The sequence below is a fragment of the Galleria mellonella genome, unplaced genomic scaffold (assembly GCF_026898425.1).
Source record: "Galleria mellonella isolate WM207_F2 unplaced genomic scaffold, CSIRO_AGI_GalMel_v1 utg55, whole genome shotgun sequence".
Taxonomy (NCBI): Eukaryota; Metazoa; Arthropoda; class Insecta; order Lepidoptera; family Pyralidae; genus Galleria; species Galleria mellonella.
Genome location: NW_026442115.1, coordinates 2,897,834 through 2,916,345, shown reverse-complemented (window position 1 = coordinate 2,916,345; position 18,512 = coordinate 2,897,834). Strand labels below are relative to the sequence as shown.

Genomic DNA, 18,512 nt, shown 5'->3' with positions numbered 1-18,512 from the left:
ATAATTGAGATTAAAAATAGGTCATTTGGCTTATGTCGATAAACCAACTTCTCTAAAACCTTCAGGGTTTTTTAATTAAAAATAATAAGAAAAACTATTAAAGTGCTTAAATAATAATTTTTATTCAGACTTATGTATCTGAGTCGGTAGGTAGTCTCTCATATTTGTTATTTTCTTTGGTGTTTAACGACGTAAGTAGTAGGCGGCGTATGGGGAGGCATAGGTGTACGCTGAGTAGGCTGCAACAGGGGCGGTGTATGCGACGGGAGCGGTGTACGCGGCCGCCACGGGTGCTGTGTACGCCGCAGCTACGGGGGCGGTGTATGCCACTGGGGCGAGTACTCCGGGTTTGGCGGCAGCGAGGGCCAGGAAGCAGGCGAAAATGAACTGAAACAATAATAAACATAAGATATAGAATGAAACATACCAGGATTAACTGTATATAATATAATAAGATATAAATTGTTCTCAAGATAGTTTAAACAAATCAGGGGTATATCAGAACATTTTAAGACAAATAAGAATAATATTTTCAACATGTTGACCTAGATTTAAATAAATTTTAGTCGAATTCCTTTGTAACACTTTAACAAATTGCGTTTGGATATTAATAAAATGTTCTCTTTTGACTGCAATTATATTTACCCTTATTCACATTCAAAGAAGTTAATTTAAAAGTAATTATATTTTTCCCAGAGTTTGATATAGTTATCAAAACAGGATTAACCATTGAGCTGTGGAAAGTAACTCAATAATTTGTTTATTGAGTTACAATTTCATTTCCATCAATGTTTAATTTAAAAAAAAATTTTACAGTTTTTTTTTTCTTTTTTTGTGATCTACTTACCAGTTTGAACATCTTGATTGTTATTTCACTGAGCTACTGAGCTGAATGATGTTCAATTACTGTTTGTGTCGTACTTTATAGTAAGTTGTGAAGGCTAATATACGCAACGTGATGTCCCTGCTTTGCTTTTGAGTCCACGTTCTTTGAATTGCGATTAGTTTGGTCAGTTAGTAGGCAAGAAAACAAACTCACGAGGACACTGCCAATTTCATTATAATTGTGTTAATTTTAACATTTATTTTATTTAAGGTTACATATATTTTCAAATGGAATGCAATTATGATAAAATTTATGGTAAAAACCTTATAAGTCAGATATAATAATCAATAGAAGATATAAGACCAATCACACAAATCGTTTATGGAGTAAGAATACAAAGAGTCACCTCATGTTTTAATCTCCATGTTATATATATATATATCTCCACGTCCTGACATGAGTAATATATATATATATATATATATATATATATATATATATATATATATATATATATATATCCTAATATATATAATAATAAATTTATTATGCTATAATTTAATAATTAAATAAAAATCGTCTTATAATACGCATAAATTACCTAATTTAAAAAACTAATATCTCGAGGCGATTAGTGTAGACGGTATGTCTGTCGTGTACTTGCATATATTTACTATCTCATTTAGCATACTCGTACATTATGATTATAAATGTTTTAGTATGTAATACAATTATAATAGTGTATATGTTATTATTTTACTATTTTTAATATTTAATCGGTAAATTATATTAATATTGAAGTCTCTATTTTTTTTAGAGTAAAACGTTAAAATGTTGTCTAAAATATGGATTTTCACTACACATGTATGAAGGATAGGTCTATCCAAATGTTGCCAACTTAATAAATATAGAGTCAATTCAGTGACTTACTTACATTTTATGACGATTATCAATCAAAGCAATTTTGTTTTATACAATTTAGAATGGCAAACAAGCTGACGGCCCACTTGCTGGAAAGTGGTAACCGTCGTCTATAGATATGATCAGTACCATGAACATAACAGACATGATTATTCCTCTGTACCCTATAAGTTCTAAAATTAGAAATTGCTAAATTATTACTTTATATGTTATTTTATATTACTGAGAACTTATAAACTGTACAAAATAGAAAAAAACTATACGTACAAAACCGTGAAACACATTTACAGATGTATATTGTTTGTGTGTGTGATTTATAATGAGGTACATATCCTGATCCTACTCCAACAGCAGTGCAAAAATACTTTTACTGTATACAGACAGACATATAATTGATTAAGATAAATAACAATTAAAGTATGTATAAATAAACAATTTAAAACAATATAATATTGTGTATATAAATTTGATTAAATGACCAGTGCTAGTTAAGATAGGTAACGTTAACTAGCATTGATCGTTAAAATTTAAGTCATAGCATTAATAGCCATTGACAACTAAAATAAAATATTGATTCCAAATACAATACATTTAACTTTTTAATATTATTCAAATTACAAGATGTAAAATCACTAACAATTATACTGAACAAAAAAGTCGTAAAATATAACTAGTAAAATCAGAATAATCAGTATTTGACATTTATAAAGTCAGTTAATAAATAATTTATGTGACATAAGTGAATCAAATTGTTTATATATGTATGTATGTATGTATGTATGTATATATATATATATATATATATATATATATATTCTTGTGTAAGAAATTATCCATCATGGAAAGTCTTGGAAACTGAAAAAACAGTATGAATTATGTGGGATAATAAATATAAGTCCCTTACCTAAGTATCGAATTGTAAATTTTATATTATCTACATAAGGTTAGGAAAGCTGTACATTACTTTTATGTTGTTACGTATTCAGTTTTTGGCAATAAAATTAGCTAGAGAGAATGGAAGCAAGCAATATATTAAATCAATTGATACCTGTCAATCTACTAATTATTTTGTTACGATAAAATAAATCAATGATTTAAAAATATAATGTATTATTGAATAGGTAACATAAACTAACAACACTAACCAGCCTAACTAAAAACTGGTATATACCTTATCAGAATCGATTAAACAAATAATCACATACACTTAGATATTACATAATATCAAGTCACTTAAAACATAGAGGCCTTTTATATTTCAAAGGGCTTAATTATGTGTGTTAGAATAATATTTTTACAAATTAGGTTGAAACGATTATCACGTGAAGGAATTCGAGGACTCGAGACTAAACCTTTTTTCTTCAAAATTATCATACCTAATAGCAGAAATATAATTTATTTTTTTAATTTAATCCTTTGTTTACTATATTTTACTAATATATGAAACCTTTGCTCCATAAATGCCACTCGCGCTTGTTACGTTTTTAAAACCGGGCCGGATTCAAACAGGTAGTCCATCAAACTCGCTGGGTTAGTTTAATTAGATTACTATATGTAATATAAATAACACAAGCTTCACATAATGATATCAAGTTATGCATATTATATTAAAGCCTGGTTATATAATATAATTGTATTAATTTATTATTATAATTTGATATTTAGTAATATATTATAATGTATGTTTCTATAATAAACAAAATGAAAAAAAAATTTAGTCAATGAGTTACATAAAAAGGGAACATTTTAACTATTCCAAACACTGACCTACTTGAAAAGCATCACTTACTTTTTTAAATACTGACGCGATATTGCATTAATTCTAGATTACAATTGATTTAATCGTAAAATTAATACAATGTAGGCTAATACCTGATTTAATATCTAAACTAAATAGTAATGTAACCAGTAATGTAAATCTGTAAGCTTTTATGAACTCAGTTTAAATCTAAAAATTAACTCTCAAAATATATGTAATTACGTTATCTATTTTAATTCATACCTGTGTCTAAAGTAAGTTATGATCGTGCGAACAGCTTGTTAATAAATAAATAAATTAATAACTTAATAAATTAAACAAATAAATATAACGAATTATACGAGTATTAGCGTACTTATTTGGTCTTTACATCCATTATAATAAGATTTTTAATGAATACGAAATATATTTGATTCATGGCGGGTAAACATTACATACATGTTTCTAATCAACTATTATTATTTACAAGGTACTATTATAGAAACTGAGACCAATTGCTATTTCGTTCTACACTTATACACTAAAAATAAGTTTAAAAACGAATTGGTAACAATGCCATAAGTCACTTACGCAAATTGCAATTTTGGCATCGTACATATTTATTTCTAACTGAAGTGTAAAAAAGAATTAAAACCAAAAAATGAAAGTACAATTCTTGGTTAGTATTAACAATATCTGTATTTGTATATATTTTTTTATTATTTTATTAAAGTTAATAAACAATAATATAATATATAATTATAATAAGATTACATTTAAATGTGATTAATATTTATTAATCACATTTAAATGTAATCTTTATTATTTTCTTCAATTAATGAATGTATCGCCTAGTTATTTCTCTGTTTGCTCAATGGTTACATACTTTATTTACTTTTTTGGTTACTGATAGAGAATACCGCTCACTGTTTAGTCCAATAAATGTACATAGAATTACATTGTGCATTAATGTTTAAATAAATAGATTATCGTAATGGAAAATTATAATAAAAAATATTCATTTTCAAATAAAAACGACGAGATGCATATAATATTATCAACGATATTCACCAAATACGTTCAGATCAAAGGGCTTGTCATACAACCTTTTTTATGCAACTTTTAGAATATCAAACCAGCTGACGACCCACTTTTCATAACTTGCCTCATGTACGTTAGTTTTAATTAGAATACAGTCTTACTGATCATAATAGGTTATTTATTTATAAAAGTATAAAAAATAAAATATCCGTCTTCGTCGAATTTTTATCCTTTTAATCCAATTATTTAAAAGAATCATAGAAAAAATTCTTATTCTTTATATTAAATACAACCTCCAACTCACAACTCCTACTCATTCTTCCTCTTTCTACTCCAAATCTATTCCTTTTCCTGTATGTTTATATTAGTTAAATTATGTTTATAAAATATGCTGGTATTGTTGGAGGCTTAAGTGGAGGTTTAGGTGGTGAATCAGTTTTAGGCGAAGGATTAATAAAGGTCTGGGTGGAGGGTTAGTTGGAGGTTTTGGTGGAGGATTAAGTGGAATTTTAGGCAGAAGATTAGGTGGAGGATTAGGTAAAAGAGTTTTAGCTGGTGCAGCAGTCCCGCCGTATTCACGCTTGGCATATCAATAATATCGGCATATAAAAGTATGTGGATCAAATATTATTTTAAATGTCCGTTAACATAATAGATGTGGGATATTTATATTCGATTTTTTATATACATTTCTATATTTGCAGAATATTTAAAACTTCTAATTAATGAATAAACACTTTTTAAAGTAATATTTTAGGTGTGCTTTTGTTTTTACTTTTTTGTAACATAGATGTTAGAATTAAATATGTTTTTTTTATTCAAGATGAAAAATGCTAATCTTGGTAACGATTTTTTTTTCAAGATAAGAGACTCATTCCCAATCATTGGACTTTATATTCCTCTTGTGAATAGATATATATATATAGGATATTGATTTATTTAACCTCTATCTTTAGAGAAGTTTATAGACTCTGTTCAATATATTTAGATAAAGTTTACTTTCAGTGCCATATAAGCGATGATGACGACGACCTCCATGATGCAGTGGTTGCAGGTATAAGGTCCAAGAATCGATATTCATACGGACCAAATTATTTATACGTATCTGAGTGTTTGGAGGATGGCTTCAGATGTTTATTAACTGATTTCTCATAATTCAGGATATCCTAGTTTGAAGAATAGGGTGTGATTATGTGACTCTTCCTAATAAGCAATAAATATCTACTATAAATATTTCTTATCCATAGCTTAGTCTGCGAGAATGTAATATATCGATTAAAATAAATAAAAAGTAGTTTATATTTTTCTCTATCCCAAATACTACGTGTATTATGTATATCAAATTTCATGACTGGTGACTTCATTAAATTTGAAAACCGGAGAATTGTGTAAGTAATCACGAAATGTTTAATCAGTAGCGAGATCATATAATGCTTATTAATATAATAAATATAAATGTAAGTTGGTTTCTTATTTGTGGTAAGTACTGTATGTTGATAATACTTCATTATTACGTAAAACCATTGATACAGATGAGTTGAATGGTGTTCTCTCTGTTGTCTGAAAATGATTTACAGCAAGTTTATTATTAAGTCCAAATAAAACAAAGAACATTAAAGTTACACTTCTAAATATAAGACAAGTTAATGCGTACTCATTATTAGATTGACTTTAGACTTTGTTACCGATATTGTATTTCTTGGGATTACTATAAATACCAAATTACAGTGGGAATATATATTAAAATTGACTGGTAAACTTAGCTCTGCTGCTTATGCAGTTAATAAAATTAAGCAGTTGTCAAATGTTGCAACAGCTAAACTTCTTTATTTTAACTATTTTTATAGTGTCATATACATATTATTATAGGGTATAGTGGCAAATATTCAAATTACATTTATATTATAAAAAAAAACCATACGTTTAATTTATAATATGGATTGTAGAGAGTCTGTTCGTAAATGTTTTAAACAGTCAAACATCCTTACAGTTGATCTTGATCTTACCTGTTTCAATATTTCTTTTGTGCATAGTGATAGTGAATATAAACTATTTAGATATATCTTTATGGTCTATTTATGTTAATGAATTGTAATCCAGCCGGATATATGAAGTATACATTTTAAGCTAAACGTATATTGGTGACTTTATCTTTTTATAGATGTCATGCTAGTTAATCCTTAGTTCTAAAAATATAATATACATAACTATTCTAAATTACATATTCTTCTGATGTTTTCTATATGAATTTTTCAAATGTAATAAATATACATGCTTGGTAAATAGCTAATTAAAACAATTAAAATTTTATGTTGATAAACCGATATTTGAAGGGAATTTTAAGGTAATTGTGTCATATTTTTTTCTTGTTGAATTTGTAATATAGGTACTCGTATCTTTGTCAAAATTTGGCATGTAGAATGTTACACTCACCACGACGACTACGAATATATAATATTAGAGTCTAGCTGCTAGAAGTTACAGTCATAACCGTAGTTATTTCTGTTATTTATATCTAACAGATATGAATAAAATAAATAAATTTAAAATGTTTACTGAAGAGTCTAAACGGATAAGTTTAAGAGCTTTAATTTTTACAGAAATTTCTATAAATATATATAATACATACGAGTATTCTATTTGGATGATCTTTAAAAGCGGAATACGAGATTATTATTTTTGCGAAGCAAAATAAAAAAAAAATATCAGTAGCCTTTACCAATATGATACATTAAATAGAAATTATTTTTAAAAACAAGTGTTACAAAATTATTACTTATACAATTTAATGGTAGATTTAATTTACTATATATATAAGTAGACTATATTACAACTAATAAGCAATATACCTACTAAACTACAAATGGTTTTTTTAATGCATGATAATGAAATGGCTACCCCGCCAGCACTAACTGAGAATGAAAAAGCATATCAGCTAGTCCATCGTGATGAATACACCTGCAATTTAGCACGATAGTTTCATAGAGTTGAGAGATGTCAAGACTAAAAGGATTATTAACTGGTGATTTGGAATAGTGATCGTTCCATGTCGAAATTAATATTTCTTTTTCACTCTTAGTATTAAAATCAATAAAAAAAATATAAATACATAATAATATTCGTTTTATTCAAATGAAGTAATTATAGTCCTTTCGTATTTTTTATATTCAGCGACGCAGGTAGTAAGCAGCATATGGGGAAGCATAACCATACGCCGAGTAGGCTGCAACAGGGGCGGTGTATGCGACAGGAGCGGTGTACGCGGCCGCCACGGGTGCAGTATACGCCGCCGCTACGGGGGCGGTGTATGCCACTGGGGCTAGTACTCCGGGTTTGGCGGCAGCGAGGGCCAGGAAGCAAGCGAAGATAAACTGAAATTAAAATAATATTTAGCGTCTAGTGATAAGAAAATTTATTATAAATTACTAGATATTCCTTATTTGTTAGGTTCTATCAAAACATTATAAAAATACTAGATTTCACTCGCAATTTCACCAACATATTGGGATATATTAATTGATCAATAAAAAATTCGGTCCTTCTCTATTCTAAATATTACGTGAATACCAAATTTCATGGCAATTAATTGAGGTATAAAGCGCAAAGAAATGGAAAAAAAACATTCACATTTATAATATTACTCAGGATTATTACTGCCTGTAAACTTGAAGTTAAATGAATGTTAAAGTTAATAGAATGTTAAATAATTTTTTTTACTACATTTTACTAATACACCTCCTACATCTATCAGACTAACATTTAAAATGTTTAGAATTGAACATATCATCTTCGTTGCCCGTTTCTTTAATAATAAACAAATTTGAAAGTCAGGTAATACATATTAGTCAATCACCCTTTATTTATTTTAATACCATATTATTATTTATTTTGACTTTTTTAAGTTCGAAAAACTTACCAGTTTGAACATATTGTTTATTGTTTTGATATGTTTGTAAAAACAAGTAGCTGAACAACTGTTGTTGTGAATGTGATACATTGATTTAGGTTTCAGTTCAATTTATACTGTTCGTATGTATCGAACAGCCACAATGAAGAAACAGTTTCGCGGTGGATGTCAGGAATTATAAGTGGTCCTACCGAGAAAGGTCACAGTGTTACATTATAGAGATCATTATCATGTGATGGTGTACATATGAAAATCAACTCAAGCGAGCAGAACGTTATACAAAAATAATGTAAGTTATATAAAATATACTTTCTGATTTCTTGTGCTATTATATGCATATTTTATTAAAAAATATACATACTTATCTAAATCTCCAAATGATTGTAAGAGAAATTATAAATAAAAATAAATTTTAAATTAAATATAGTGTAAGTTACATACAGGTTAAATTAATAGAATAATAAATTTACAAAACCTTGGTTTCCATAGTTGGTTCCCATTAATTGACTTGGACTTCATTTAATTTAGAAAGATAATAATGATGCTTAAGCTTTCCATTGTGAGAGCGAAGATTTATTACAATTTTTTTGAGTACAAAATACAAACAAACTTTATAAATACAATTTAATAAGTTTAACCTAAACTTGTTTAATGTTTATGTGTGTCTATAAATTGACCGGTTTTTTCTATGCATTTATTGTCAATTCACAGCTCCATTTAATTTATAACCTATGTTTTAAATTTCATAATAAGCCCCCCAGGTCTTGATTATAACTATTTACTTATTCTGCGAATCTCTACCAAATTTTTCTAAATTAGAAATTTAAAAATTTGTATATTTTATGTCAATAAAAAAAAAACTAAATAGAGTATATATTCTGAAAGTACATAATATTGTATCTAGAAACACTATTAAAATTATTGAAAATAAATTTATAAAATACGAGTATTTATGAACAAATACATATTACATTACGTTTTAATAAAATTAAAATTTATATTTTATTGATTGGTATAATTCATACATTATTGAATTAAATGATTATTTAACTTTTCTGCAACTTAATAGAATGGCGCCGTCTCAACTTTCAAGTACATCCAACAGGGCTGGTGCCGCCGCAACACACCAGGAGACTATCAAGCGTCATAAATATTCATCCCTTGGAAATGGATATATATTTGCGGCGTTTGGACTTGAAACTCTGGGTTCGTGGATATTGCTAGCAATGGGATTTTTACTCTCCATTACTAACAATCCCTTTCCCCCCGGGTCCGTGGAGCTCGAGGCCATGAGTCTTTTCAAAGAGGTATCACGCCAGCTGGTGGAAACCTCTGATGACCGGAAGGCTGGCCTATACTTTGGTCAACGCATTTCCATAGGTATTCAGCATGGAAATGCAGCAAGTCTTTTAGGTACCTTACCAGTGATTTCAAAGATGTTTTATCTTTAAGTAATTTTTTAAAGACTTGTTTTTGATATTTATACTACTTTAGATGTAAGGTGTTTATATAATTGATAGGTTATATTTTTTTACATATTAGAACACTTAATAGATATAAAATAAAATTAACTGCCAGATCAATACATAGTCGAAACTACGGGGTCTACTATTAATTTATCAGATACATCTATAAATGAGAAATTGCATTCTTTCAGGGGTTTTCTATATTCAACCGAGCATTAAGAAAAATAGATATTTAAATTTTCAAAATGTTATAGGATTGAAAGATAATTATTTGATACACGGCCGAATCTACAAGTAACAGAGTATTTTCAAACGACTTTAAAAAAAAAGAAGTTCTCAATTCCATTGTATTTTTTATGTGTCTTATTTCACAACTCCGTCAGTTTAAACCAATTTGGAAAAACCTTTTTTATCTAAAAGTATATACTTAAAGATTGGACTATAAAAAAATATCAAAATCGGTTCATTAGTTTAATTTTTAAATTAAAAGAATTGGTTTTACATAATTGAAGCCGATTTTTTTATTTTTATTTTTTGAACACAGTCTTAATTATATAAGTGAGATTCCTTTAATAAATGAAAATGGATTTTTTAATAAATGATAATGGAATACTAACAGTGCAGTTAATATATGCTAATTGGGCACCCGTAATAAATAATAGGTGAGTATGAGAGTGGTAAACGAAGAATAATAATAATAAGAATAATCGAGATGATTACAAAGGGGACCGCGTAGACAAGAGAGATCTGAAAGTATATTGCTAACAAAATGTATACCTTTGTTAATCCTATTTAAACCCAACTATGCATACATTGTTTATGGAGGATATCTGCTGTCACGTACTAAAAAAAATATAAAGCAAGTGCAGAATATATGTGCACGGTTCTGTTTTTTTTTTACCTTCGCAAGCATATGTTACCTTATTTATTAATCAATAGGATGGAATATATGGAATGAAATTGAATGAAAAATAGACGACTGTTTAATCTTGCGGTGTTGCTTTTTGGATTAATAATAAATAAAAAAAAAAAAACATTTTATTTATTCGAAAACTTACATTTTCAGAATGTAACATTAGTGCGTCACATCCCTATTTGATGTGCCCTACATACAAAACTGTAGTATTTCGTGAAAGCTTTAAACATTCGCTAAGAAATGCTGAAACAATTTACCTCTTTCGGTTGTCAATTCATTTCAGTTTTTATCAGTTTAAATATCATTTAAAACACATTTAATTCCAGTACAAAAATTGTAAATTTAGGAGATAAATTATAAATGACTATACATAACTATTCTATTTATCTTCACTATATCTTGTTGTATTGTATATAACGAAGCAGGTAGTGTTTTTTGCCTAAATTTTGGCATAGTGATGTTAGTATTACTGAAATTACTTGGTTTTTGTCTTGGTTCATCCTTTATTTATTTGTAGCTATAACAAATTATACTTTTCTTCTTTGAACCATTTTATTTCTATACTTTCCAATTACACTTATATTTATAGTCCTTAGGCATCAGTACTGTATAGTCTCTCGGATATTATTGGACTGAATATTCTGTTTTTATACTCTTATAACTATGTTCGAGTGCACGGATGCTTTTTCCGTTAAATCAAATGCGCGCTCGTGTATTCACTCACAGTTTCACAACTTTATTTATTCTATTTATTTTATTACAATTTTCTAATAATAACTAAGTATTATATATTAACTTACTTATAATCATGTTGAACCTTAACATTGTGCAATAGTTAATTTAATAATGTGTTCTAGTAAAAATACTGAACAGTCATTTGAATACCGTATTTTTCTTTTACATAAGTGAATACAGTTATTTGCAATTGTTTAGTGTATTGTAAAACATTGATATTGATTAATTTATTAGTTTAATACATTCAAATACAGAATATTTCTTTTTGTAGCAAAAGGAAATACAATCACTTTTTGTAATCATTTAAATAAAACTAACAGTCGAATGAGAATCTTACTTTCTGTTTGTAGCAAAAGGACATACAATCACTTATTTAATTCAGTTATATATAAATAATAGTCAAATGAGAATCCGAATTTTCGTTTGTAGCAAATACAATCACTTTTTTAATTCATTTAAATAAAACTAACAGTTGCATAAGAATCTTAATTTCTGTTTGTAGCAAAAGGAAATACAATCACTTATTTAATTCATTTAAATAGAAATAATAGTCAAATGAGAATCCCAATTTCTGTTTGTAGTAAAAGGAAATACAATCATTTAATTTATGTTTATTGCAAATTAACCTTATGATTTAATAAAAAATCATTTGCGTTTATGAAAATATTGTATGAACATAATACCAAGTTAATGTTTCCTCGTTCACAGCTACAGATAATAACGCTAGTGCCGATATATAAGTTATACAATAAATAATTTATTATTATATTCATATATAACATTAGTATTATCTATAACTTTCAGTCCAATAGTATATTATAGATTTAACCCTGTTTCTCGAGCGCTGTCTATCGAATGGTGGCCTCACTAAAAACAGCGCTGCAGCAACAAGTTCTGCATTGCCGAAGTCGTGTGACACTACGTGTCGAAATAATAATAATAGTCCTTCAGACTATCTTTAAAATATTAAAGTTGTAAGGATGTATGAATACATAAAATAAATAAATAAATTCTACTGGACATTTTACACAGAGTCATTGTTTCCTAGCTTTTGAAATGTCTGAAATATGAGCGACGGCTCCATACCTACTTTGTGCAAGGCGATCATTGCAAATCAAAAGAAGTTTTTAAAGTAATAAACGTGTTCCCAATTCAAAATAATGAAAAAGTTGATAGAAAGAAAAGTTTTTATGTAACAGTATTTATGGCCAGTATATATAGATAAACGTTTCTAAATACCAGTTCATATATAAATTAGTATCAAAAGAAATCTACCCCATTAGACCTAAAATTGAATAACCACCGTTATATTATGACAGAAGCAGCCATTTTCATTATAACTATTAAATAATACTTAAAATTAAGTTTACTTAAAAGAAAATAAAATCAATTCAATGAGTGACATCTGCAAAAGTAACTACTTCATCATTTATGTTATTAAAAATAAAATATTAATTAAAATTATTATTATTTATTAATTTTCTAATAAATAAATAAATAAAGAGTTTGACCACGTAAATTATTATACCTACATATTAAATTAGGATATAAATAAAAGATCGGTAGCTAGTAGATCTAACTAAATGTAAATGTAAATTTATTATTCAATAAAGACAGTTATTATTAAAAAAATATATCTAAAACCGTTCAGTAGTTTAGCATGAAAGAATTCTCATGCGGTTTTCTATGTACAATATGTATGTATTTAAAAAAATAATGAATATCAAATGTCTAATATTCATAGGATAAGTTCTGCTTATTTTGAGAAATGATGGCTCTGTGTAAAATGTCCAGTAGATTTTATTTATTTATTTTATGTATTCATACATCCTTACAACTTTAATATTTTAAAGATAGTCTGAAGGACTATTATTATTATTTCGACACGTAGTGTCACACGACTTCGGCAATGCTGAACTTGTTTTGTTACTTATTATTAAGCAACTTCTCAAAGGAGGAGATACTCAAGATGCTTTACTATTTTCGTAAATAACAAACATATGATAGTCTATTCGTCCGTATAGTAAGATCCCATAATAATATGTCACTATTAAAATTATTGTTTTATTTGCCAAGTAAAGTATTAAATTAGATTGTTGTCTTGGATCAATGTTAAATTACTATCCCATTAATCGTACTAATATTATAATGTTGAAACTTTGGATATTTGTTACTCAATCATGCTTAAATGGCTTAATTGATTTGAATAAACTTTGGCACACGGATAGGTTATAATCGAACTTAACACATAGAATACTTTCTATACTGATATACGAGGACAAAGCCGTAGTCAAATATATAACTAATATTATAAATATTAATGCTGTGACACAAAGCACTGACGAATGATGTCTCCTGAAAAAAACTTCCAGATCAAGTCAAACAGTTGAAGAAGGTAAAATCCGTTAAAAAAAAAATAGAGGCAAAAATGTCAGAAACTACAAACACAGTAAGTCCCTAAAATTCCCATTATGCATGTATGTGGACATAATTTTTAAAAATAATATTATAAACGTAAGTTTATGTTTGAACATTTGAAGGAAAAGTTTTGCAGTTTTCCTCAAGAGGTTTTTCTCAACTTTAGAATTATTTTCACTTTCAATTTTCAATAATTTCAAACACCTATCACAGAATTATAAAATAAGTTAGAATTTTAAGCGGATAATAAATATTTAAATGACGTAGGTAACAAATAATGATAAAAAATTAATTTAAATGCTTAATCATTTATTATTCAGACTTGGCTGGCAGTAATTTTTTTTTTATTTTCTTTGGTATTTAACGACGCAGGTAGTAGGCGGCGTAGGGAGAAGCATAGCTGTACGCGGAGTAGGCTGCAACAGGGGCGGTGTATGCGACGGGAGCGGTGTACGCGGCTGCCACAGGTGCAGTATACGCCGCCGCTACGGGGCTGTGTATGCCACCGGGGCGAGTACTCCGGGTTTGGCGGCAGCGAGGGCCAGGAAGCAGGCGAAGATGAACTGAAATTTAAGCAATATTTAATAAGTATAAATTTAGTTTTTAACCAATTGTAAAAATTATGTTTAAAGTCAGGATCTTTGACAGTTCTAAATTTATTTTTATGATTCTTTTAAGGGTGTACTCTACTATAAAAACGTTTTATGAAAAAATAATTAACTGCTATCTCAAACTACATATTATTCAACATCATTTAGTAGTAACAAAATTAGAAAATCTTATGTAATATATACTAGATTCATTTTCATTTGTTTATATTAGACATTTCGTTTTCAGTAATAAACAGATACTGTACATTATGAACAATTAATTAATGTTTAAACTATTACTTTATATAAATAGATAATTATTTATTACAGCTATTTATTTATTCATTATTGCACAAAAAAAATATACAAATAGCGAACCGAAGTTAACCATTAGGTAAAAGTAGAAAGTTTGTTATTGTAAATAATCACATACGACTCTATATAACAACAGTATATCGGATTCTATACTATCTAGTGGCCAAATACTTCAACATGCTTAACTTTTGGAAATTTTTATTCTACATTTACATATTTAAAAAAAAAATTGAGGAAGTATAACGACCATTGAAACTCTTTTTTTTAATACTTAAGAAACAATAATAATATTTCATTAACAATAATTACTTACCAGTTTGAACATTTTGTTTGTTTGTTGTTTTTGTTAAGTTTCAAAAGAAACAATGTCTACAATGGTTGTAGTGAGTGTGATGTTTTGTATCAAGTTCCGATCGAATTTATACTTACCGTTTGTATCGAAGACTCACGATGAAGAAACAGCCTTGATGCGTATGCCTGGAATGATAAGTGTCTCGGTCAATCAGGAAGGTCACAGCAGTACACTCGGTTAAAGTGAGATCTAATTAACAAGTATTTATTTGTTGGGAAAATAGAAAGCTTACAAATACATGAGTAAATATAAATTATAATAAGAATTATTTAGCCAATAACCTGTTATTATTAATTAAAGAGACTTGTCTATGCAAGTCATAGCATTTACCAGATAAAATAATAACTAATCTAATAATTAATAAACATTTATAAATTCATAATATTTGAAGATACATGTTACACAATATATGTATTATAAATGTGAATATATGTTTCTCACCTGTTGGCTCCTTAATGTATATATACCTATTATAATTTATAACTCACTTTTATAATCATAATATTAGTATTACAAGTTATAAATAGAAATGAATAAAGAGAGGCAGTGTAATTACAATCATAAGAAGCATTACACCACAGACAAATTTTAATCCACATAATATCTTACAGTTAATACTATCAGAGATGTGCGGTATATTCTGTTGTGCTGTTATTAGCATGTTGAGCTGGTTTGTCATTTTCAATGATATATAAAAACAAACTCTTAGCAATAATTTTCTTTCAATAAAAAATATTTTTAGATATATAATAAAAAATATTATAAGAAACAAAATAAGTACATACATAGTTATCAAATTACCAAAGATAAAGTATTAATTCAATTTAATGTACTTTTGGTACAGACTTCATTCCGTTTAATGTTATATTTATACCATTAAGTTACAGTCGCTTCTTTTAATAATACATAATTACTAATATTTTACTCGTATTATGAAAGTCTTGTGTATGTAATAATATAATCTACTAATAAATACTACTACTAAATAATACTACTAATAAAACTTCAATACTTTCTCCCAGTAAATACTAAAATCACGCTCGCACAATCTCTATTACTCCCAATACTTGACTATGCCGACGTCTGTTTTTTGGATGTGACTGAGGAGCTTCTAAACAAGCTGGAACGATTACAAAATCTGGCCATTAGGTTCATCTGATGTCTTCGTAAATATGATCACGTTTCTGCCTTTCGCAACCAGTTAAAGTGGCTTCCTATCCGACTTCGACGTGATATGCACATCCTTTCTTTCCTTTATAACATACTTAATAACCCCAATTCTCCTTCGTATCTCCGCTCTCGATTTAAATTATTACCACCACCAATCCGTCCTAAACGCTCCTGTCAAGTTCAGTCCAGGATTCTCGACCTACCTTTGTGTAGAACACATTTTATGGGCAACTCTTTCTCGTATCGAGCTGCCCAATTATGGAACAAACTCCCTTCCCACATACAAGAGAGCCCTTCAATTACCTCTTTCAAGAAAAGGTTGAAGTTACATTTTCTTTCGTTTGAGTCATAATCTTAATTTATTTATTTTTATAATTGAACTGTCAAACCTTAAAATCATTGAACTCAATTTCTATTCTAGGTAGTATATTCATTTATTTTAACATCCACTGTATAAGTAGGTAGATATTATATTTATTTATAGTATATGTATTTATGTAATATTTTATTATGTATCTTAATATTTTATTTAACTGTATATTTGTTTATGTACACTAAATATTAATAGTTGTAGCACTTCAGCTGCCCGCTAGCAACTTGTTTTCTAACTGCATTGGGTTGACTGGAAGAGATCTCTGTCAGAGATAAGTCCATCCTTGCTCACAATATTTATAAATGCATTAACATTGTAATTTACAAGTGCAATAAAGAATATATATAAATAAACTACTTACTTAAGTACTTAACCAAAACAAAACAGTAAATTACGTAAGTAAAATGAAGTAGTAAAAATGCAGTAATGTAATAAACGTAAAGGAATCATTGATTGATTAATTTGCTGGTGTTCAACAAATAAGAAAAATAAGAAATGGTTAATAGATTGTATGTTTTGGTTGGTTACTAATTTCATTTAGAAAGTCTTTCTATGATAATTTTAACAAAACCTAGTTACATTTACATTAAGTTCTATTAAAATAACCTATAATACATAATCTTAATTATATTTGCATCTCAATTAGCTCTAAACTTACAGAATGCACCTAACGCATAATTTTATCCTCTAGTTAAATCATTATGTATTGGCGTTTGAATTTTTAAAAACCAATTATATGTCAAATTTCAGCGCAATCTCTCTAGTAGTTTCACCTGCACTGTTATACCAGTCAGTCAGGTTGGACTTTCATAGTAAGAATTACTATAAAATTTATATTTAAATCTATTAGAGTAATTTGTGTAATTATTGTTTAAGCCAGTTTTTTATATTTTCCTATTGTTGTTTATTGTTAATTTGAAGAATATAATAGTACAAAATATATATAAAAAGGTAGAAAATATGTGATAACCAAAAGGTCAACACACTTGAGAATCAAATAATTTATTGATGTGTGAGTGTTATATATATTGTTGTAAACAAGTGTATATTACTTATGGTAAATTACTGATTATTTCCATAATATTTTCTGTTTCTTGATAACTAAGAAAACTCAAATATTGGAATAACTTTAGATTTTTTTTTTAATAAAATATACATTTAGTGGTATTGTATATGTTTATTTTTTTCTTTATAAGATTATATATTCTACCTGCATGAAAATATAAAAAAAAAATTTAGTGAATGTCGTTGGAGAGATACACCTACCCAAGGCATAGTTTCTTCTACTCATTAAAACATTTTTACATGTGAAAGGTAATGGTTATTATTTTCTATTAAATGGGTCCATATAATGGGGCCATCACCTTGATTGCATTCCAAATTGTATAAAAATAGTTATACCTAATTAACTGAATAAAAAATAACAGTATCAGTTTTTGGCATATATTTTTGTTCTGATATTTTTATTTTATTTTATTGTTATATACTGAATGAAATGCGAGTATGACGTTGTACATCACTACAGCAACAATTGGTCAATATTTCTAATTATCCCGTTACAAATTATATTCGTAAAAATATTTCTTATATTTTATGAAAATATAATAGATAAACAATTTAAGAAAGAGTTATTACTTTTGTATTATGTAAAAGAATTATGGAGTTGTACGGTTGTTGTACTGTTGAGCTGTACGGTTATTACCTTTGTACATTCTACAGTTTTCTTTCAGCTTCTCAAAGGTTG

At 27.7% G+C, this 18,512-nt stretch overlaps 1 protein-coding gene and 1 long non-coding RNA gene across 2 annotated transcripts; both read right to left on the bottom strand.

The window, feature by feature from the left end:
- Window positions 1-7,632: 7,632 nt before the first annotated feature.
- On the bottom strand, window positions 7,633-8,570 carry LOC113521167 (larval cuticle protein F1-like). Its single transcript, XM_026906600.3, has 2 exons — window positions 8,443-8,570; window positions 7,633-7,897 (listed from the first exon to the last, which is right to left on the bottom strand). Exons 1-2 carry the CDS (start codon window positions 8,521-8,523, stop codon window positions 7,694-7,696), a joined length of 285 nt encoding a protein of 94 aa, XP_026762401.2. The 5' UTR covers window positions 8,524-8,570; the 3' UTR covers window positions 7,633-7,693.
- A 5,673-nt stretch (window positions 8,571-14,243) lies between these two features.
- On the bottom strand, window positions 14,244-15,274 carry LOC128201591 (uncharacterized). The gene is made up of 2 exons (XR_008253314.1): window positions 15,187-15,274; window positions 14,244-14,531 (listed from the first exon to the last, which is right to left on the bottom strand). It is a non-coding gene; the product is annotated as an uncharacterized LOC128201591 (long non-coding RNA).
- Window positions 15,275-18,512: the final 3,238 nt, after the last annotated feature.